Source organism: Bactrocera tryoni, chromosome 4, assembly GCF_016617805.1.
Source record: "Bactrocera tryoni isolate S06 chromosome 4, CSIRO_BtryS06_freeze2, whole genome shotgun sequence".
NCBI lineage: Eukaryota > Metazoa > Arthropoda > Insecta > Diptera > Tephritidae > Bactrocera > Bactrocera tryoni.
This window is the reverse complement of record NC_052502.1, coordinates 21,541,531-21,563,682: the sequence shown is the minus strand read 5'-3', so window position 1 is coordinate 21,563,682 and position 22,152 is coordinate 21,541,531. Positions and strand designations below refer to the sequence as shown.

Genomic DNA, 22,152 nt, shown 5'->3' with positions numbered 1-22,152 from the left:
AAGTCTTTTCATGATGAAATACCAAACAATAGTGAACAAAAATAACATGACTGCTTGACATGCCTCACGCATGATTAGTCAAAAAAGGCTATTGAAAAAAGTACCTCTACTTGGATCTCCCTTGAAATCAAGCATCACAAAAGTTTCACTAAAAATATTGGGAATTAAGTCGACTACAGTAACTAAAACACATCTTTATAGGAACTTGATCTATTTTTGATCGTCCACAGCACTATACAAATAGTAGTATATGCCTTCTGATCAAATTTGACCCGAACTGGTCCATTAAAACACTTTTTTCCTAGATTGGTAAACTATTTTTTAATATACGTGTGAAGTTTGATCGCCATATGTGAATTAGTATGCGTTTGTCCAAACACGAAATTGTTTGTGGAGCGGTTTTTACCATTGAAAAAAATTTAATAGCCATTTTACTAAAATTTTGTGCTGCCAAGGGAAACACGGCTTCGGAATCGTTTGGAGAGCTACTTTAACAGTTAAGTTAAATAAACAGTGCTAAACGTCTTGTTGACATCTGATAGCAAGTGAAGATTCGCTGAAGGCACTGAAGGCCGTCCCAGCCGAAGAACAAGTGTTTGAAAATTGTGTTAAGCGTTAGCATGTTTGTATGCGTATTGTCTCAAAAGAAGCCTATTTTGAAGGCAATAATAAAGTTTTGTATTTAAATACGCTAATATGTAGCCTTTTTTTTTGTTAGTCAGATCAGATGATAATTCGATTTTGTAGAAAAAGTATATTACAGCTGACAAATATGTTACGTTCAGGAAAAGTTTTGTAGGATTCCGTTGTCCTTTGCTCTTACCGAGAATGATTTAGCACCAAGTTAAATGATATTTTTTATTCAATGGATGATATAGAAGTCAAGTTATTATGAGCCTAATATGTATATGAGCTGATATCGAAATAAACATGAGAAAAACTTATGCTTTGATATACATATGTATACTGTATGTAGACGTAGAAATTTGGCAGGCCTATAAAAAAAACAAATAACTGGAAGGATAACAGGAGGTGTGTATAGAATTTCTTTTAACCGAAATGTTAAATTCATTTCGTTGTTATATTGCTACTTTTTATTAACATACATATGTATGTACATTTGGACTCACTTTTGAAATTAAAAAAAAATATATATAAAACAATATACTTGTATTTAAATCATATTTATGTATGGAGCTATTGGTCTGTCTATATAATTCGAATACTAAGAATCCGCAAATAAATTAAATTAAACTTTTATTGTACTTATTTATGAAAGAATATTATTTTTCATTTTAAAATGATATTTTAGAAATTTCATTCCTAATTGACATACTATAATTTACTATTATTATGCACGGAGCTGTACACAGATTCACTTGGACCACATTTTATCCAGCTAGCGAACCATTTTGTGGGAATAACAGCAACAAGTACAAATGATTTAGCTATTACTTCTCATTTTCCCATTATTATTATCGCTTATTCAAACTTAAATTATAAAAAAAAATGTTATAGCCACTAAAACGCAATATTTATATTTAGGAAATACTTCATTATTCTTTCTTCAAAATACATGTTTAAATTTAAAAATTATAACTCACAAAATTTAGTTAATTCAAATATCACCTGATTTCTATACAGGAAATCAGTTTTTAAAATATCGATAACAAAGCACTCGATACAATCTTTTCATAACAAACAAAATTTATTATTTTGCTCAAAGCAATTTACCGAAGTCATTAACTTAAAATTTAAGTACAAATAAAACTATATATTAATGTCTAAATATTTAACAATTTTGAAAAAAAAACTTACCAATAATATGCACAAGCATAGATACATACATATGTACATATAAGTACATATGACACGAGGAGCAATTTACCTGCGCAAATGCGATCGGGTACACACACTTAAAACTTTACAATTATACACTTATACACTTTGCAATGACACACTTTATGAATTTATTTGTGATATTGCTGTAATAGCATGTTTTGCACATGATTACAACAACTTGAAGCCATTGAAAGCTTTACAAAAACAAACTTAAGAGAAATCTCGCATGACTGCGCATGTTTTCGACACTCATACGCTGTTGCTGTTTAAGTAAACAAAAAACAAATATTTTACACCAGCAACAATAATATATGAAAAACATTAGCACGCTTGATTATATCACATCACAAAATCCAACACTTATTTTATTTATTTATAATAACACAACACAACACATCAAGGAAATTCACTTGCGTTTATAAACGAATTGAGTTTCTGTTCGGCTCACTCGTTGATGTGAAAGAACAGTTAGGAAACGGAAGTAGGGTTGCTAGCAGCATGGAAATTATTTATTAAGCAAATATTTTTCGTATTAATTAATTTTTGTTAGGGATGTTAATTTAGTAAATTAAAATTAAATTTAAATACAACTATTATCTAAAATTTGGTTAATATTTAACAGATTAGTATGTGTAAGTAGCAATTGCAAAATGTAAATTAAAAATTTCTCAACTGAAAATGCAACTTTAAGACTTTATTATTTTTTGAATACCTACTACTCGTTGCTTTTGCCAGCGAGCGAATGAGAAACGGAAACAAATGTCACTTCTTCATTTATTTCAAATAATTCGTGTAAGCAGACATACTAAATTCTATACACACTGTAACTCACCTGATTTTCGTTTGTACAAAATTGTGATTTAATCAAACTCCGTGATTGTGTTTTTAATTTATATTTCATTGTGTCTACTATTTTATTTATTCACGAGCTACTGTAAATAAGTAAAAATTAATTGGCTTTTGTATTTTATAAAAAAGGAAACACTGAAAATAGTCGATGCGCCCGCAGCTTAACTACGCTGAGTAGTTATAAATTAGTTTAAAACACAGATCTCTAATGCGATGCTTTTATTTTAGTAAATACTAAATTTTTTAATATTTTCGGTATTTATTAGTTAATTTATTTTTGCGTAATAAATTTGCAGCGCAACAACTTTTTGTTAGGAATTTTTATTGGCTCGCCTATATAAATCACTCCTACCCATTATTACGTACATATGTACGTATGTATGTAGTATGTATGTATGTATATATGAATGTATATTCATAAAAACAGGAATGAGCTATGCATAATATGTTTGGAAAATATATTGTTTGTGTTGTTTTTTACTTTCATTGTTGCCCTCGACCAATAATTTATCTGCACTAGTGCCATGCTTTTGAACCTTTGCTTAATTTTTTTATTTTTTTTTAATATTTTTGTCTGATTTGCACAAATACTGGTCTTAATGCATTTTTACTGCGTTTTTAACAAATTTTCCAGTAGCGCAATGAAAAAGTTAACTGGCATCCCTTTCATTCATTGAACTAGAGGCGCTAGAGCTTTTCAAAGTTGCTTTTAATTTTATTATTTTCCAATTTGTTGCTTCTCCAATTATAAAAAAGATAAAACAAAAGTTCACGTGCTATTGCAATATAATTGTTTAAAGCGGTAATAGTTAGTAGAGTTTAGTTCAGAAATAAAGCAATATTAATAACTACTTAACACAATTTGACGCGCTGACAGCCTCAAACTCCAGCGTAGAAAAAATAAAATGTGAAAATTGTTGATAGAAATATAATATGCATTTGGTTTGAGAAATAATAGATAACATTCGACAATTCGCAGACATTTTATGAATTTGTAATTATTTTACTTTCTTGTATTGCGCAACCGCGGCGTACTCACATACACTTGAGCCCCTTCATCATGTTTCGAGTTATATGCATAGTTACCAATATTTTCCTACAACCGTACCATATAGTAAACTATGCATGTTTGTATGTATGTATATAAGTGAAATCTGTTTTATAATTGTATTTATTGTAATTGCTAATTTGCGCATGAGTTAAGCGCTGATATAATGGTTTCTCGGATGTTTTTTTTTTTGCTATAATAAATGTTCGAGCATTTTTATTTTCCCCTACTTCGCTTTGTAGATTGTTAGTCAAGACATTTATTCAGATTAAACTTTTAAATTTCAGCGTTTAATTGATGTGTGTATGCGTGTGAATTTATTAATGTAGGTAACTAGGATGTTATCTGTTGATTTAATTGGTGTTACACGGCTGCTGGATATTGTTTCACTCTTGCTCCATTTGTTATTGTAAATATTTTTTAAAATTGTTTTGCACATCATATGCATATTGCAGTTGTGTATTACAAATCCGCAGTCTTCACATCAGCAGATATAGCATTCGGTTTTGTTTTCTCATCCACATGATTATCCTCAGTGGAAACGGCGTTTGGTGCGTCCACAATGTCCTTGAAAAGACGTGCATACTTGAAACGTTGCTGACACTTAGCACGGTATAGACTCAATTCCGCATCGCAATCGCCGAAAACACCGTCACGCAGCGCTTCGTAGATTTTCGTGGCTTCCTTTACAATAAAAATAAAATAGAATGGAAATATTACTAAAGATAAAAAAAAAACAAGAAAAAAAAACAAGAAAAAAAAACAAGAAAAAAAAACAAGAAAAAAAAAACAAGAAAAAAAAAACAAGAAAAAAAACGAAAAAAGGCTAACTTCGGCTGCACCGAGGCTATAATACCCTACACGGGTGCATTTTTCAAGCATAAAGGGTATATCTTGATTTTGATAAGTCAATTTGATTGGCATTACTATAGGGGTCCGATTTGAACAATATAATCGGAGATGGTAGCGTTGCTTTGTATAATAATCTATGGCAGTTTTCGCAGAATTACCTTGTTAAAAACAAAAGTTTTCCAGACAAAGATAGGGTTTGATCGGTTAGTTTGTATGGCCTGATATCGGCGGCGACCGACAAATGAACAACTTTTTGGTGAGAGACGGACGTGTGCAAGATTGGAGAACGATATTTTAAAAACTGACGGACTAATTCGGGTATATAAAGACAGACGGACAGTTTCCATGACAGTTGAATCTAAGTAACCGAAACGGATCCGGATTTTTATCCGGCCAGGGAAACTACGAAAATGCGAAGAGTTCGTTATGTTTCTTAACTAGAAGCATACAGGCTCGACATCAAGAGGCAACCCGTTATAGGCCGAAGTGCAGAGTTCTGACATATCTGGGGCTCCGACGTTTCATTTTGTGTGTTCAGGGTGTAATAATACAATTATTCGGCTACTACTACACTACTTACTTCCAGTTTAACTTTATTTAAGTCGTATGAGGTAATCAAATTGATGGCGGTATCCCGTTTACTTGGCTCCAGTTCATACATGATGCGTGCGCCTTCGTAGAGATGCATTATGGAAGCATCTTTTTGCGCCACAAACTCTTCGTTCAGTTGTTGTACACTCTTTGTACCTATCAGTTCTTTGGTGGCCTTGTCTATGACAATTTTAATGCTCTCATTCAACTCTTGGTCAGCTGTCAGCTTGGGCAATGCCTGCGCTAGCCTAGCTATGCAAGCGTGTACCGATGAATGCGTCGCATCGATTGCCATAGCACGTCTAATGGATTGCAACATTAAGAGAATCTTGTTCTTGCGGCAGTATATCTCGAATGCCAATAAATGCGTTTCAATACGATCTTTGGCCAATTGTTGTAACGGTTTCAGGAATTCAATAGCCTTTTCGAGTGGATCATCCGGTCGCTCTAGCTTCTCTGGTATGAGCTCATCCAATTGCGGCGCTTCTGGATCGGCTTCTTGATTTGCTTGCTGCTTGGATTTCTGATGTTGCTCGCGCTTGACTTGCGCTTGTGCCGCTTGTGCGTTTTCCAGTTCGGCTTTCTTCTTGGCTTTGCGCTGCTTGCTGCGCAACTTCTTAAGCTCCGATGGCGGAAGATTTTCTGCAAGTTTTTATGAAATTGAGCTAAAAATATCCAAAATACTTGACGTAAACGTAATTCATACCCGAATCGATTTCTTCAATGGTTTCTTCCGATTTAAGTGGTTTGTCGTATAAGCGTATGTAGACCTAGAAATAAATTTAAGAAAAGAAGACATTTGATTAAGTCATGAATTTTCCACATTTCTACTCACCTCTATGGCACATTTTGCCGCTTTGAAATAGAAAGGATGACGACGTAACACATCTTCTAGTCGCAATAGTCCAATATACGCACGTAACGTCATCTTGCGCATACAGTATGTATGGAAGTCGAACTGATCTTCTATAATTTCCGAAAAGTGACGGTCTACTTCGTGACACTTCTTCAAGGCGTCACCCCAACGTCCCATGCGCTGGTAAGCCAGTGCACATTCCGTTTGGAACCACATGCATTGCATTTCATTCAAGTTCTCCATGGCAGTAACTCCCTCACGTGTGAATTTCGAACAAATCTCTTCAGCCTCCTTAACCATATTGGCGCGCAGCATATATTTGGCGCATTTTGAGTTGATGTAACTGTGACAAGTACATAAAAATAATGTATTACAACGAATTAAAAAAATATAATTTGTATATAATTGCTTTCAGCTGAAATTACTTGAATCAACTCAAACTCACCGATCAGCCGTATCCATACTTTGCGCTTCATCCATCCACATATAGGCTTCCACGGGATCGCCAGCGTGCTTGTAAATACGTCCCTTGGTCATGAATAACTCAATGAGCGTGGGTGTATGGTCAATAGCCGCGTTAACGTATTCTAGGGCATGTTCCGTGTCGCGTTTGTAATCGTAATGTTGTGCCAAAAACAAAGCAGTCCAAACCAGTGCTGACGCCGGTTCCACAGGTAGATTTGCATCGGCATCTTCTCTCGAAAAGTGCCCAGAACGTGTCAAATTTTCATAATATTGTAAGGCTAGTTGTTCGATAATTGATGCCTTTTCTGGCACACGATGCAAAACACGAACATTCACGAACAATGGCGGTACGCCTTTACGCAAACCACGACGTAGATAAGAATCAAGTGCCGACCTAAATGCATCGCCACTTGCCACATCCAATGGCAAACGTTTAGGACACATGGCTCGCGGGTAAATTTCTTCAAATTTTTTGAAAGCAGTCAACTTATCTGCGGCTTCCGTGAATTCACGAGCCGCAAAATATTGCGAATAGTACAGTGTGTTCTCGGGATTCCGATGAATCAACTCCTCAAAGATAGGTACTGCTAATTCGGGTTGTCCGAGTTTAATATACAGATCGCCAATTGACTCTTGCACCGCCAGCTTATCAACAATTTGACTCTCGTATTGTTTTAAATGTTCGAGTGCGCGCTGAAGATTACCGGCTTCTACTAGGATTTGGTTTTGATACAATAAAAGTTCTGAATGGCGATAGTCATGTGTTTCCTACCAGTAAAATATATACAATAAAATCAATTATTAGGGGTAATATTTAAGAATAATTCATTAATCTACATACTATTGATGCCTGTGATTGGCTGAAGGTTTCCAATATACTATTGGCCATTTCGAGATCTCCAATTAAATGATAACTCATAGCAAAACCAATCCAACTAGCGTGTTGCGAAGGTCTCAGCGTAAATAAATGATGGCGGGTTTCCTTATAACCTTCTAAATCACGCATTTGTATCTGCAGCAGCGACAGATCCTTGAGGATTTGCAGATTATCCTTTTCCCATTTCAATGCATTACGATAACATTTAATTGCCTCATCATACTTTTTATCACTGCGCTGCAGTAAACCGTATACATGCCAGCAAACGTGGGAACGTAGATCTCTCCGCAGTCCCAAACGTACATATTTGTACGCCTCCTCTCGGCGTCCTAGACCGTTAAGTGTTAAACCTTTCATCGCCAACGTTTCACCATGTTCTGCATATTTGGGGTTTGATAGAATCTGCTTTGCAAGTTTCAAACCATTTTTGTACTGCTTCATTTCGTAGCATTTCTGAAAAAGAATTCATTCAATAGAAGCAATTATGAATTACACAAAATTTTTAGTCAAATATTAAAAAATAATCTTTAAAAATTTGCGTTATATTAGCTTTGCACCCCATTATTAACCCGCTAGCCGCATTTGAGGTTATGTTTTGACAATATTTTTCAAGCAAATATTCCTAACTTATTCCTATAAATTTTGTTTACCCTATTCAAACAAATACATCATTTTAGTTGGTACAATACTAAATCGTATCAAGAAAACTCATAAGGTTTTTATTTCTAAAACCCGCGGTTAAAAGATGACTCGTAGAATCATGTATGTCAATGGAAATAGTTTTGATGCCGCTTAAGATGGAATTTGCATTTAATGATATATTTTTTATTATACGTTGTTTATGAGCATCTGAAACAAAGTACAATTATAAAATTTCCAAATATTTATGCACCTACCAGCAGCTTCCTGAAGAGCGCACTCTCTTTGGGCGGCAGTGGATCGCTGGAAGGCATCTTGCACACTTTACTTTTAACAAACTTACAAGCTTCACACTATTTGCACTATCTACGTTAATACAAACGGAATACACCAATCCTTCACAGAAATTTTCGCCACGGACGGTGAAAATTTTCACAAAAGTTCCGTGGAAGCTTAACCACGAGCAAAATTGAGATGTCGATCCGTGCTCGACAGAAAAGAAGAAGAAGACAAACAGAGCAGTATTGAACACACACACGCACAAATAGTTAAATTAGATATGAAGGTAGAATTGTCAAAGCAAGCAATTGACATTTAATTCTTTTTATGCCAGACTTTAATATTTATCTTAATTATTTGAAACAATATGTATTTTTTCAGTCGTTGATTTCAAAAATGCTCGTCTTCAGTAATTTGAAAAATAATTGTCAATCGTTAATATTAAAACTGTTCTTATTTTGTCTTTTTACTCTGAAAATTAAGAAAAAAGCACATTTTCGGATATCTTAAATATGGCAACAACAACAATTTGTACAGCCACTGAAACGTAACTGAACACATAAATCGAACAGATCTATTTGCGGTCTCGCATCAGCTGTTCATACCAATTGAATAACAAACTCCTGGAATCTTTAGAAGAAAGCATGAATCAATTGACCCACAAACTCGGAAGTTTTGTTTGCCAAAGTGTACAAATAGCTGGCTGTGGCGTAAGTAAAAAGTTTATTTTGATGTTTCAAAGTAATTGAAAGTACTTCTCAACAGCTCCAGCAAGTGCGCACCAAATATGCAGATTGGCGTATGATACGCGATGTAAAACGGCGAAAATGTGTGGCTGAAAATGCCAAGGAGCGACTACGAGTAAATGCTCTGCGCAAGAATGATATCCTACCTGTGGAATTACGCGAAATAGCTGACGCTGAGATAGCTGCCTTTCCTCGAGATTCATGCTTGGTGCGTGTACGTGAGCGTTGCGCACTTACTTCACGTTCTCGAGGTATTGTACACAGATACCGTCTAAGTCGTATTGTATGGAGGCACCTGGCAGATTATAATAAATTGTCGGGCGTTCAACGCGCCATGTGGTAAATTGCATGCAGATTTTCTTTCATTTATAATCAAATAATATGTTGTAAATAAATTTAATATGTATGTATTTAAAAAATAATACAATTATTTCAAAAGAATTATATTAGAAGTGGTAGCTCCGATTGCAATTCCCGCAGGCTTAAGCTATTATACGACATGGCCACAGTACGCTTATAACTGTCTTTGCATATTTCAGGATATTTTTCGGCAAGCAAATTGATAGACGCTATTAAAAAGAAAACAAAATTGTATAAGTTCGCGAGAATATATTTTATATATGTTACAATTATTACCCTTTATGGACGTTTGTAAGCGGACTTCTGGTCCTTCGTAGTGCAAAAACATCATATCTAACGCTTTTCTAATGAATGTTTCCCAAATTTCGTGTTCAAAAACTTCCTTCTCGTCTTTACTTTTATTAAATTTTGGGCTTAATTTTGGTATGACCATCGCAGCTAATTCACGTATACCAGCAGATGGATCATCCAATCGCTGCAAGGTAGCTGTAAAATTATATAATATATACTTCTTATGTCACAAAAAGCAATTTAAAATATATACCGTAAGCAATTGGTTTCAATTGTTCCACATCAACTTCACCAAAGTTGAAGAGGCACTTTACTGAGTAGTGACGCGTTGCGACCGAACGATCTTCTAGTAAACTAGGAAGATACTTACCAACGCATGCTGGCAACACAACACGAGATTCTTCAACAGCCCCTTGCGACATAGCGCATAATGTAGCCATTGCCATCGAGCGCATTGCTTCTGCATTTGCACCGGCATGCCAAAGCAAATGTCGTTCTATTACCGATGTTACGAAATTCGTTAAGAGTTCTGTACTTTCACACAGTTGTCGATTAATAGTTTCAGTCCAATGTAGCATAACAAGAGATATGCTAGTGAAAATCTTCACTTTAGCAGAATCATCACAATTCTCCCAGACTAAAATTATTTTTTCTTGCAAATTTTGCAGATATGTTGCCCGCAATTTAGCTATATTGATCAAACCGTTTAACAGTATAATAGGCTCGGTCAAATCATCCAGTGACGCATCCAGATTCTCCACATAATTCAATGCGCTAATAAAATAGTTTTCGTGTAGAGCGGCCACAGTGATTTTTTGGCGTTCTGCTAGTTTAGTCAGTATATGTTGGCCTAAATCTTGCAGTTCTACAACATTCGTTTGCTCGGAGTCAAATGACAGAGCCATAACTTTAATAGTCGCTACATATAAGTTTAAAACGAGTTTTTCATTCTTATTATTTTCGAACTGATCTCCGACTTCATCTGATTTCGATAGTATAGTTTCAACCAATTTCAGTACATACAATTGAACTTCTGGTTTGAGCGTCTGTGAAAACTCACTATTAATCAACATTTCAGAAACACGAATAATATCATCGATCTTGCTGCCTAGGCTGGCAGCAAACATGTGATAAAAACATTTCAAGTATTCCTCTTTAGTATTTTTTACCAACCCATCGAATCCATGTTCGATCCAATCGTCATAAGAAAATAATCGACCCATTAAATCGGCAACTTTCATTGCCTCACTAGACACAATAGCCTCAGGATCGCGGCAGGCACGTGCAACATCACCATAAATTTCGAAAAATTTTGCAGTCATTGTTGCCTCCGCATGTAGTACGAACTGATAGAGCAACTTAAGAGAATGAAGGCGCACATTCACTTTCCAGTCGTTCGATTCGCGCGTGATTAAACTTAATAAGCGTAGTGAACGTTGCACTATTGCTCGACAACCAATTGTTGGGCGTTCAGTGTCGGGTGGATAGTTTTTCACAGGTAAATCGCCTATTTCTTGTTTGCTTAGTTCCTCCTCATTTTCATCAAAATATTGCTTGCCACATTTAATCCATTGTGGACGTATAAAATCTACCACTTCAGGTGAATCATCTTTTAAACTGTTATTTCAATCAATTATTATTCAATAAATGATCTTATGAAAGTTCAACATACTTACCAACATAATATAAATGGTGTAATGCGATCGAAAAATGAGTACCGGTCTCTTAATTCCAAAGCTAGCAATATGCCTAGTTGACCACATTCGCGACGAACCAGTGGCATTGAATCCATCAACAACGGCGACACTTCCATAATCAATTGAGATAAAGTGTCATTCTTCGGATCTACATGTAACGCCAATCGACCAATAGCTTCTACAGCTGATATACGGGCTAACGAATGTTTATGATTTAGCATGCCATAAAGTGGTTTGGTAAATTTTTCAATAAATGGTTGTATTGCTATTGTGTCGGCAGCGTTCATCAACGCTACCACACATGCACACGATTCTCTTTGTACCGCAGGGTAAGCGTCCCGCAAGGCTTTCGTCAAAACGGAAACAATTTCATTATAACATTCTTGGAGTGATCGCTTATTTCCCGTGACCGTATACTTTTGTATTAGTGTCAACAATTGTTGTATATATAGCAAACGAATTTCCTCACTTGACTCTAAGGTTTCCTGTTGTCCCATACGCTCCACCAAGGTTGAGACGATATTCATTAAATGAAAGTCATTTGGAGGCAATTTGTTTACAAATTCGGTTGCCGTTTGCACTGCTTTTTCGCGCACACTTTCGAAACGATCGGAATAACATTTTAGCAAATGTAAGTAGATCTCATCGAATATACCATGCAATTGTGCATAAGATGCCTTTTCACAATGATCTTGTAGGAGATTCAAAGCTGAAAGCTTGGTTCGGCGTTCACCCGACTGGAGATTCTTACACACTTCCTCCATGTTTAAAGACATCTTGTGCTAATTAATATTTGTCAAATATTTCTTGGGAATAAATAATCAGAAATTACTAGATTTTTAAACAAAAATATGTTGCTAGGTGACATGTTACCGCCTTCTCGAGTTTGTTTTGTTTTTGTTTTTGCAAAATATTCACATTAAAATACTGTCATCGGCTTAAACAACTATTCACAATAAAAGAAATATTTTTATTCAGACAAAAAACTTACATTGTGCATGCACGAATTAACACACCGTAGTCTGGCAGCTCTGCTGTAATCAGCTGATCAATTCTAAACAACTGCAATCTAAACAACGAAAACTGATTAATAACAAACAAGGTGTACAATGATAATAGTTGACAAATAGACGACATCTTATATTTTTTCAAACAATAAAGAAATTGCGTTATTTAATAACTAACAAATTTAAAGAAGTGCAATGAGTGATTTAAGCGATAAAGTCATTGCGGCGAAAACAGCGTTATTTAGCGCTTTGGGTGAAAACGCACATAAATATTTGGCAAACATGAAGTTGTGGTTTCGTTATAAATGGTCCAAAGAAGAATTTGACAGTGAATCAAGAAAATTTCTTACTTCCGATAAAATGCACTTACACAATCAATTTCTAATTGCTATACTAAACAAAATCGATGCATTTCAAACTCCAGAAAAGTCAGCGTTACTTTTCGCATCGCACAACAATAGTGGTCCTGCGGGCAGTACAACTGGCACCGCTAGTGGTGGTAGTAGCAGCAGTCGTAGCCGCAAACGCAAAAGAAGTTCACGAGCGGTCAGTGATCGTGTTACTTTCGAACCATACGATTTTCTTGACTTCATAGTGGAAGACAATTTAGAATGTATTAAACCCACAGCGGGAACCGATGCTAATGTCCAAATATTGCCTACACAGCGTTATTGCGTACAGGAACTGTTTTTGCCTGATGCGGGCTTTGTGCTGGGTCGCTTTCTAATTGGTGCTTGGGAAGTGGGATTAACTAATGTCGAAGACAATGTGGCCGAGTATGTGGCAATGGCGGTGCAGGTGCTCTTAAAAAATCTCATATCGGCGATTATAATGAATCGTAAACATTATAAAGTAACCGGCGATGGTTCGTTTTACTATGATGTTGGTGCACCATTAAAAGATCCTTCTCTGCGGAATACAGTTACGAGACAAAAAATTGATGATGGACCATTAGAGCTTGATAAAGAAATTACTTCACCGAATTTTATGCGTCGTTCAAATGAAGATGGAGTTTTCTTATCAGCTTGTGAAGAAATGTAAGCACATTTAAAAAAAAATTTGAACAATTTAGTAACTATTTTAATATTACTTTTAGTGAGCCACAAAGACGTGAAATAATAACATTGAAGGATGCGCAGCGTGCTTTCAACGATCACAATCTTATTGCATCACACTCCGTATATTCTATTAATATGGAGCGACTTACGCAAATGTTACACTAATTATGCAAATAATATACATATATATTGTATATAAAACTTTTGTTTAATAATTTCTTTTAATTTTTAGTTAAACTTTATCCTTAAAAACACTTTGCCTTTTACAATTTTGAAAATGTTGGTTGTTCCTTGGTTAATGCTGCTACAGCGGCATTCGCGAAATCTTCGGATTGCAAGTTTAACTTATTCGTTTGTCGCTGAAAGAGAATTAAAATTTTCAAAAGTCCATTATCATAGCCTAAGTGGTATATGAATTTTTTGTCTTGCTTACAATATGATCTAAACCATCCTGATTTGGTCTTGGCTTTGAGTAAATTATATTAGTTTTTGTAGCCTGCACTGCAACTGGGCTTTTCTCAGCGATGATTACTGCCAATTCCAACGCACCCTCAACACAAGCTTCCTTGGAAGGGTAAACTTTGCTAACCAAACCGAAGCTATGCGCTTCGGCAGCGCCAAAACGTCTCGCAGTATAAGCAAGTTCCCTCGCCAATGATTCATTCCCCACGACTTTTGGTAGTCGTTGCAATACACCTACATCTGCGGCCATACCAATGTCAACTTCTTTAATGGAGAAAAATGCATCTTCACTACAATAACGTATATCTGCAGCAGTTATAAGGTCAACTCCCGCGCCGATGCATCCAGAATGTACAGCTGTTATAATAGGCTTCGGGCACATTTCCAAGGATGATATGGAATCTTGATATAGTTTAATTGTGTGTTCTAGCAAAGCACCTTTGCGTGCAACATCATCAACCGCACCTAATTCTTGACTCAACTTCATACCATCGACTAAATCAAGTCCTGCAGAAAAGTGTTTTCCTAAGCCTGATAAAACAACTACGCGGCAGTCAGGATTGGTGCTAAGGCTCTCAAAACAGTTTTTAATTTCACTAAAAGCATAAATAAATTAAATTAAATAAAAGCACCACCAGTGTTTACTTAAATACTTACACAAACAGGTCCTTATTGAAAGCATTTAATTGTTTGGGTCGATTAAGCTCGACATGGTAAACAAATTGTTTTGGTGTAGTGATGTTTAGTGTATGATATTTCAAATCACCATCATGTTTATGCAAAATGCTACTACTCATGTTGCGATCCACTTTTGTGATAACTGCAGCCCTTAAAGCTATATACATACAAAAATATTTGTAAATAAAAACGATACAAAAACTGATCCTATTGTATGGACTTTGAACCTTGTATCTGGATATACCTACCGAGAGACGAAAAATATTTATTTCCAAATGCTCTTAATGCCATGTCTTTAGTAAAATTAAATTAACCGAAATTAAATTGGTTTAGCAAATAATTAAATCAAAATAGCAAATCAAAGTGAGATATGTTTTATATTATTGACGGGTACCTACAGAGAACGTTTAATACATACAGAGAATGTTTATAATAAACAGTACAGTAAAACCTCGATTATGTATTAGCCGGTTATGAATATTAAGTTTTAGTGGATACGTTTAATAAATTTTTAATATACACAAACATTTGTACATATAATACGTATATTCGTAGAACTGAATATGTATTCAATTAATTTTTTAATTAATTGGACTTTAAAAAAAATATTACTTTTCAAAACTTTATTACTACGCTGAATTTTATTTTTACGAAAGATAAATATTCAAAACGATTTTTAAATATAATATTATAAACTATTTCTACCATTAAATTTAAAATTAATCAACTCTTGCTGGACAGCAATTTTTAACATAAGCTGCAAAGATTTGTTTGTAGAAATAGCAGCACTGTTAATCGCGTTGCCAATTTACGAAAATTTTAATCACGTCTGGAAAAGTAAAAATAATAAAAACTACTTTTAATTTGTACTAATACAAAAATTTTCGAAAAATTGGAAGCGACTTGCAGTTCGCAATAATGTTTAAACCACATCTTTTTAATATTTGCACTATTTAAATTAGTAATTATTTTTATGTTTTGAAAACTTTGTACCACCCTCTAAGAAATGTCATCAAATAGCAGTGAAACTTTTTTCTGACGATTTTTTGGCGTGACTGTCTAACTTGTGTTTTCTTTAATTAGTTTTATTTTATTATTTTGGCACAAATGTTAAAAACTTGTTCAAATGGTAGTTGTCGAAGTGTATCATCAAACTAAAGCAGGCATAGTCAAGATGACAAGTTCTGCAGGCACATCCAATGTGGCTAACACAACAGCCTCTATATCTGGTGGATCTGCGAGTGCTGCAGGCCCAAGCGCAAGTGGTGCTGAATCCGAATTGACTGCAAAACCAGCGTACCCACGGCTCTTTAATAAAATAGTACTAACATTGGAAAACAGTCTTATACCGGAAGCAAAGCTTAATGCGACTCCTTCGCATGTCGATGGCTTAGATCCAGAGACGGAAAAAGACTTACGTATACTGGGCTGCGAGTTAATACAAACAGCAGGAATATTACTTAAATTGCCTCAAGTCGCAATGGCAACAGGACAGGTTATTTTTCAACGCTTTTTTTATTCGAAAAGTTTTGTGCGCTACAACATGGAAACTGTTGCTATGAGTTGCGTCTGCTTGGCGTCAAAAATTGAAGAAGCCCCACGCCGTATACGGGACGTTATAAATGTTTTCCATCATATCAAACAAGTGCGCGCTCAAAAGTAAGTATATTTGCAAGTCTAAGATTTCATAATAAGTTATATATGTATGTATATACATATATATTTTTATTCCCAGGGACATAGCACCAATGATTTTAGACCAGGCATATACAAATCTAAAAACACAAGTTATAAAAGCGGAACGACGAGTTCTAAAGGAATTGGGTTTTTGTGTGCATGTGAAACATCCACATAAACTTATTGTCATGTATTTGCAAGTCATGAAGTATGAAAAACATGAGAAACTGATGCAAATGTCATGGAATTTCATGAACGACTCACTACGCACAGATGTATTTATGCGTTATCAACCAGAAACTATTGCTTGTGCTTGCATATACTTGAGTGCACGAAAACTCGTAATCCCTTTGCCAAATAATCCTCCATGGTTCGGAATATTTAGAGTAAGCGAAGATCATATCGTTGATATTTGTTACCGTATAATGGAATTATATATGCGAGCTAAGGTGAGGAGTTATAAAAAAAATAAATGTATGTATATGTAAATGAGTTTCGAATCCAAATCTTTACAGCCAAATGTTGAAAAACTAGACGCTGCCGTTGAGGAATTGAAAAAACGATATATGGAATCTCGTAATAAAAACAAGGAGCAAAATACACCGCCAGCAGTTACCACAGTAGATCGCAATAACGGCTCACATAATGCTTGGGGAGGATTCATACAACGTGCAATTCCATTGCCATTGCCAACAGAAAATAAATCACCAGATAAGGATTCACGTTCGCGTTCACGAACACGATCTCGTTCTCGAGGTTCACGTTCACCCAAATTCACATCACGTTCACGCAGTCGTTCGCGATCCGCTTCGAATGGTATTGGCGACTATAAAAGCCGAAACAAGAAAACGCATCGTTCTCGTAGTCGCTCACGCTCCCCTCCATCAAATAAAAATAAGAAGAAGTCCAGACATTATTCACGATCCCCATCGAGCTCACCACACGCAAAACATCGCAAAAGGTAACATTTAAAAAAATCTGATATTACTTACTTTTATTATACCAAGCTTTGCTGCTTGTTTCAGGAAATCATCCAGAGAACATGAGCGTAATGATTATTATTCCAATAAGGAGCGTATGAGCACCAGTGATAAATATCGTGAACGTGACAAGTATCAGGAGTACAAGGAGTCCAGCAAGCATCATCATGGTTACTCGAGTAAACATCACCACGGATATTCGAACCGAGGATCATCACATCGCGGTGGACAGAAGCATCGTTCGAGCGATCACGAGCGCTCCCGCGATCGTAAAAGGTAAAAATGTTCCCACATATGGAGATTTGTGATCACGATCCTACTTCTATACACATACTTATATGCATTTGGGTTTTGTTCCCGTACATGTCAAAACAATTAATTATATAGAAAAATAGTGGCGAACTTAATATATTTAATCAGATACCAATAATAAAGTAAATACCTAATTTTGAAAATGCAAAGCAACTTGTTTATTCTCTGGGTTTTCTTTATTTGCTCTTTTAACGGGTATATGATATGTAAAAAAAACGCCGAAAATAATAATCTTGGCAACTCTAATGGTCAATTGTCAAAGTATAATATATTTATCAACATATCTGTAAATGTTGGTATTCCATTGAAGCACCTTTTTTAGCAAAACAAAACATATTTAGCTTAAACTTAAATTAATCAAGATAACGAAGTCATGTCAGAAGCTCTTGTAATTGATGGTAGTTACCTGGAAGGTGGGGGGCAGATACTGCGGAATGCACTTAGTTTGAGTTGCATTCTTCGCCGGCCTATCAAAGTTACAAACATACGTGCCAATCGTCCTAATCCAGGGCTTTCCAATCAGCATTTATTTGGTTTGAATCTTCTGCAAAATATAACCGGAGCCCGCGTTAAGGGCAATCACATCAAATCGACTGAGGTGGAGTTTTATCCAGGTGACATTACCTCTGGGCGATATACTGTGGATACACGAACCGCTGCGAGTGTTGCATTAGTGCTGCAAGCGGCTCTGCCTGTATTAATATTTGGAAGCAGCAAGTCAGAATTGGATCTAATAGGAGGAACAAATGTGGGTATGGCACCACAAGTGGATAGTATGACAGAAGTTTTACGTCCAAATTTGGAATTATTTGGAATATCCTTTGATTTTGATTTATTCAAACGCGGCTATTATCCTCGTGGAGGAGGACATTGTAAAGTACTAGTTCCAGCCGTACGCAGCTTAAAACCAGTGAACTTAGTTAATTTCGGTGTTGTAAGTGAAGTGTCTGGTTGGTGTTTCGTGGCAGGCAAGTTGCCATTGCGTATAGCGGAGGATATGAAGCAGGCTGCGGAACGAGAGTTACAACAAATATGTCGAAATCCACCACAATTGGAAGCATACAAAGAAAGCTTAGAAGTTGCACGTGATAATGGTTCCGGGGTAATTTTAAAAGCGGTTACTACTGAAGGATGTACCGTTGGATCGTCAGCGTTGGGTGAACGGCAAGTTGATGGTCGTGTTTTGGGGAAAAGTGCAGCTGATGAATTAACAAAATATTTGAAGAGCGAAATTTGTATAGACAGTCATGTGCAGGACCAAATAATAATATTTATGGCTCTTGCTCATGGGATATCAAGAATACTCACAACACCTCTCACCCAGCACACTCGTACGGCCATGCATGTGGCCAATCTAATGACTGGAGCCAAGTTTGACGTTGAGGAAATCGATTCAAATAACCGAGTTATATTATCTTGTCATGGCATTGGATATGAAAACAAGCAAATGTAAATCTAATTTATTTATTTGTGTTAAATTATATAAACGAGACTTAACTTATGTTTAGCTATATTAAATTCGTCTGAATATTGCCAAGAAATGGTCACCCTTGTTTCGTACAACCTTTGCGCCCTCTTCGCTGCTCTGATAAAGTTTCGGTGTAATTGGATCGGCTTTCTAAAAATTATTTATACGTCTCTCCATTTACAAAAAATAACAAATTTAATCTCACCTCTTCATCATTTGGTAATCTCTCGTATAGAGGATGTTGCTCCATATGGAGTACTATCCATTTATGAAGATCTTCTACATCAGTCATTGTATAAACAAGTCCACCTTTTCGTAATACATACGCGTATTCTGAGAGAAGAGCTTGATTTATTATACGCCACTTATGCTTGGCGCGCTTAAAATGTGGGTCAGGGTAAAGGAAAAACATTTTATCTAATTGTGCCTTGCGGAAATAATTTGGTAGATACTTCATGGCATTTGTGCGTAAGCAAGCAATATTGTTATATTTCCCTGGATGCAAAGTACGTAGCGCTTTTATACGATCCATGACATAATCTGAAACCTTCACACGAATTTCTAGCCCGATTGCAAACCGGTCGGGAAACATTTCCCCAAGAGTAACAAGAAAGCCGCCATACCCGCACCCAATATCTGCGAATTCGACACATTGGTCAGATGTTATATTTGGATACATCTCCTGCCAATCGACATCATCCGGGTGTGCCGGGCTACGATAATATAATAAAGGTAATTAAATAGAATAACTATTTAATTAAATATACGTCTGTACGGTGTACTTACTAGTCGAAGCAATGATCAGCAATTGGATTTGAGTGCGCCCTTTGACGGTAATATCGCTTTTGTGGCAGTGATATACTGCCTGTTTCCTGAACCATTATTCGTTTGTTTTAATGCTTTTCACAAATCATAGTCCAAATAGCCGTCCTGCAAGAAGCACTTCACAAACAAAAAGATAAGCACGTTTCAACGGCGACCGTGCTTTATGTCACTTTTTGACATTTCTTATAGCAGTAATGTAAACGAAAACACGTGTGGAGTAAAGGAGAGCGATTCTCTGTTTAACTTTTAAAATTGAAAAGAATCTTAAAATTTTAGAATAACAAAGTTAAAAGTTTATGAAGTTTTATTGCATTTTAAATGGCAGAACTTGTAGAAGTGCTTTTCACCAGTGACTCAAACGAATCACAAGCCTCTATTACAGCATGGGACTACAAAACGGGGACTAATTTGATGGTGTACAAAGCAGGTGGTGTGATACAACCACGCGCTATATCCATCCTGGATCGCCATTATATATTAGCAGCTAATAGTACTAAACCTCTTCTCCATGTTTGGCCAATCAACTCACAACAGCAGGTTACTTCTGTGCGTTTCGTGCTGCCTGGTCGCGCTAATTCCATGTCACTTTCACCCGATATGCTTTATCTTGTTGCTGCAATACAAGAGAATATTTATATTTGGCATTTACCGTCTGGTAAAATGCTAAACACAATTTCGAAACATTTCCAGCCCATTAACTGCATTCGTTTTGATGAAGATTCACATTTTGCTTCAGCTGGTCAAGATGGTAGTGTAATGTTATGGAATCTGACAACTGTGTGTGCACGGGACGATGACAATCAAACACCAGTGTACACCTTCACCGATCACGGGCTGCCAGTAACAGATGTTCATATAGGTTTTGGTGGTATTCGAGCGCATATGATTACCGTGTCACTGGATCGCACCTGCAAAATTTATGATTTGTTAATTGGAGCTTTGCTTCTGAATGTTGTATTTGCAGAATCATTACACAGTGTTACTACAAATACTATGGAAACCGCTGTATTCGTTGGCACGGGCGACGGTAATATTTACCAATTTAATACTGATGCTGCGGCCGGAAACAAGGTATTACAAAATTATTAGTTAAATAGTTCAATATTTATCAATTTATTTTCCGATAGGAATTACATGTTGAAAAGGAACACTCTAATCTTTTTAAAGGACATAAAGAGAGCACTGCAGTTACTTGTTTGGCCCTATCATTTGATGGCAAAACTCTGGTGTCTGGTGGTCAAGACGAACAAGTATGCATTTGGGACGTTACCAGCAAACAGCTGATAAAGCGTATGCAGCATAAAGGACCTGTAACAAATGTAAAATTGCGACTTTCCAACCCAGATATATTTAAACCAGAAAATAAACCACCGAAAAAATTTAGTGGCAACTTGCGACGCATGCTAGACCCACCAGAGGCTGATGAAGAAGAGTGCATAGAAGTTTTAATCACTGAAGCAAATGCTGATACCGACTATGAATATTGGGATACACTAGAATATCCTACCGAATATCTAGAAGAGCCGTCCACGTCCACAGCAACAAGCAATAACACCCCTACTGCTACAGCGACAGACGAGGAAGCGGCGAAAGAGATTGAGCGATTAAGGGCCGAAGTACAACATTTAAAACTTGTTAATAAACAATTATTCGAGGTCTCCGCGAAACAATTATTGGAAACAAAAAAATAACGTTAGTTTGTACTACTCTTATAATTGTTGTCAACACGAATAAATTTAAGATATATAAAACAAAAGCAAGCAAATGTAAACGACAATTTCACGGCCTCTAATACTTTTGTGTGCACCTTCCATTGCGATGGGCCCATTTAGCGCATCTTAATCTCCGACATTGGTATTTTCATCAGCATCGTCGTTTTCTGTTTTGCTACTGATATTTGTAGCTGCCAAAGCCGCAATTGTTTCTTTTTCCTTGTCCTGTGCTATTTGTTGACGTATCTCACGATTAGAGTCTAGCAGCACTCTTAGCTGTGCAATAATATCGTCGGTGCGCTGTTCAAAAAAATCGAGTGCACGAGTTAGTTCGTCGAGGCTCTCGTTCACATCCTCAACCTCTGGAAAATTAAGTAAAAACGTTTATTTACATTTTACTTGGTAAATTTCCGCTCTTACCTTGCAGATCAGATTCGTCTGCTTTTGAAGCGGAGTTGGCGTCCACGGGATCGTCGATGTTTTTAGGAGTCATTTCGTATACTTTGTTGCTGCTTTGGTCAGCTGACTTTTCCATTCCTTTTCAATAAGATTTGCCTGCTTTGTTTTGCACCAGTCAGCTT

The 22,152-nt window shown here is 36.2% G+C and overlaps 10 protein-coding genes across 10 annotated transcripts; 5 read left to right on the top strand and 5 right to left on the bottom strand.

Moving 5' to 3' along the window:
• Positions 1 to 3,605: 3,605 nt before the first annotated feature.
• On the bottom strand, positions 3,606 to 8,556 carry LOC120774170 (N-alpha-acetyltransferase 16, NatA auxiliary subunit). Its single transcript, XM_040103591.1, has 7 exons — positions 8,277 to 8,556; positions 7,345 to 7,833; positions 6,484 to 7,271; positions 6,018 to 6,381; positions 5,889 to 5,952; positions 5,172 to 5,824; positions 3,606 to 4,423 (listed from the first exon to the last, which is right to left on the bottom strand). The coding sequence occupies exons 1-7, from the start codon at positions 8,331 to 8,333 to the stop codon at positions 4,202 to 4,204; spliced, it is 2,637 nt and encodes an 878-aa protein (XP_039959525.1). The 5' UTR covers positions 8,334 to 8,556; the 3' UTR covers positions 3,606 to 4,201.
• Positions 8,557 to 8,844: 288 nt separating this feature from the next.
• On the top strand, positions 8,845 to 9,451 carry LOC120775137 (28S ribosomal protein S14, mitochondrial). The gene is made up of 2 exons (XM_040105168.1): positions 8,845 to 9,008; positions 9,064 to 9,451. The coding sequence occupies exons 1-2, from the start codon at positions 8,943 to 8,945 to the stop codon at positions 9,385 to 9,387; spliced, it is 390 nt and encodes a 129-aa protein (XP_039961102.1). The 5' UTR covers positions 8,845 to 8,942; the 3' UTR covers positions 9,388 to 9,451.
• LOC120775136 (dynein assembly factor 5, axonemal) lies at positions 9,425 to 12,277 on the bottom strand. The gene is made up of 4 exons (XM_040105167.1): positions 11,372 to 12,277; positions 9,949 to 11,312; positions 9,681 to 9,890; positions 9,425 to 9,613 (listed from the first exon to the last, which is right to left on the bottom strand). Exons 1-4 carry the CDS (start codon positions 12,166 to 12,168, stop codon positions 9,486 to 9,488), a joined length of 2,499 nt encoding a protein of 832 aa, XP_039961101.1. The 5' UTR covers positions 12,169 to 12,277; the 3' UTR covers positions 9,425 to 9,485.
• Positions 12,278 to 12,462: 185 nt separating this feature from the next.
• Positions 12,463 to 13,658, top strand: LOC120775427 (transcriptional adapter 1-like). The gene is made up of 2 exons (XM_040105611.1): positions 12,463 to 13,436; positions 13,496 to 13,658. Exons 1-2 carry the CDS (start codon positions 12,595 to 12,597, stop codon positions 13,620 to 13,622), a joined length of 969 nt encoding a protein of 322 aa, XP_039961545.1. The 5' UTR covers positions 12,463 to 12,594; the 3' UTR covers positions 13,623 to 13,658.
• Positions 13,659 to 13,670: 12 nt separating this feature from the next.
• Positions 13,671 to 14,888, bottom strand: LOC120775428 (delta(3,5)-Delta(2,4)-dienoyl-CoA isomerase, mitochondrial). Its single transcript, XM_040105612.1, has 4 exons — positions 14,846 to 14,888; positions 14,577 to 14,754; positions 13,891 to 14,515; positions 13,671 to 13,816 (listed from the first exon to the last, which is right to left on the bottom strand). The coding sequence occupies exons 1-4, from the start codon at positions 14,886 to 14,888 to the stop codon at positions 13,721 to 13,723; spliced, it is 942 nt and encodes a 313-aa protein (XP_039961546.1). The 3' UTR covers positions 13,671 to 13,720.
• Positions 14,889 to 15,631: 743 nt separating this feature from the next.
• On the top strand, positions 15,632 to 17,702 carry LOC120775511 (cyclin-L1). Its single transcript, XM_040105720.1, has 4 exons — positions 15,632 to 16,256; positions 16,333 to 16,723; positions 16,790 to 17,235; positions 17,300 to 17,702. The coding sequence occupies exons 1-4, from the start codon at positions 15,724 to 15,726 to the stop codon at positions 17,532 to 17,534; spliced, it is 1,605 nt and encodes a 534-aa protein (XP_039961654.1). The 5' UTR covers positions 15,632 to 15,723; the 3' UTR covers positions 17,535 to 17,702.
• Positions 17,703 to 17,850: 148 nt separating this feature from the next.
• Positions 17,851 to 19,079, top strand: LOC120773345 (RNA 3'-terminal phosphate cyclase). The gene has a single exon (XM_040102165.1). It carries the CDS (start codon positions 17,940 to 17,942, stop codon positions 19,017 to 19,019), a length of 1,080 nt encoding a protein of 359 aa, XP_039958099.1. The 5' UTR covers positions 17,851 to 17,939; the 3' UTR covers positions 19,020 to 19,079.
• On the bottom strand, positions 19,015 to 19,915 carry LOC120773346 (tRNA (guanine-N(7)-)-methyltransferase). Its single transcript, XM_040102166.1, has 3 exons — positions 19,821 to 19,915; positions 19,240 to 19,747; positions 19,015 to 19,184 (listed from the first exon to the last, which is right to left on the bottom strand). The coding sequence occupies exons 1-3, from the start codon at positions 19,913 to 19,915 to the stop codon at positions 19,080 to 19,082; spliced, it is 708 nt and encodes a 235-aa protein (XP_039958100.1). The 3' UTR covers positions 19,015 to 19,079.
• A 21-nt stretch (positions 19,916 to 19,936) lies between these two features.
• LOC120773343 (WD repeat-containing protein 18) lies at positions 19,937 to 21,636 on the top strand. The gene is made up of 2 exons (XM_040102158.1): positions 19,937 to 20,930; positions 20,987 to 21,636. The coding sequence occupies exons 1-2, from the start codon at positions 20,178 to 20,180 to the stop codon at positions 21,548 to 21,550; spliced, it is 1,317 nt and encodes a 438-aa protein (XP_039958092.1). The 5' UTR covers positions 19,937 to 20,177; the 3' UTR covers positions 21,551 to 21,636.
• On the bottom strand, positions 21,548 to 22,134 carry LOC120773349 (UPF0184 protein CG14818). The gene is made up of 2 exons (XM_040102169.1): positions 21,992 to 22,134; positions 21,548 to 21,933 (listed from the first exon to the last, which is right to left on the bottom strand). The coding sequence occupies exons 1-2, from the start codon at positions 22,104 to 22,106 to the stop codon at positions 21,698 to 21,700; spliced, it is 351 nt and encodes a 116-aa protein (XP_039958103.1). The 5' UTR covers positions 22,107 to 22,134; the 3' UTR covers positions 21,548 to 21,697.
• Between the last annotated feature and the right edge of the window lie 18 nt (positions 22,135 to 22,152).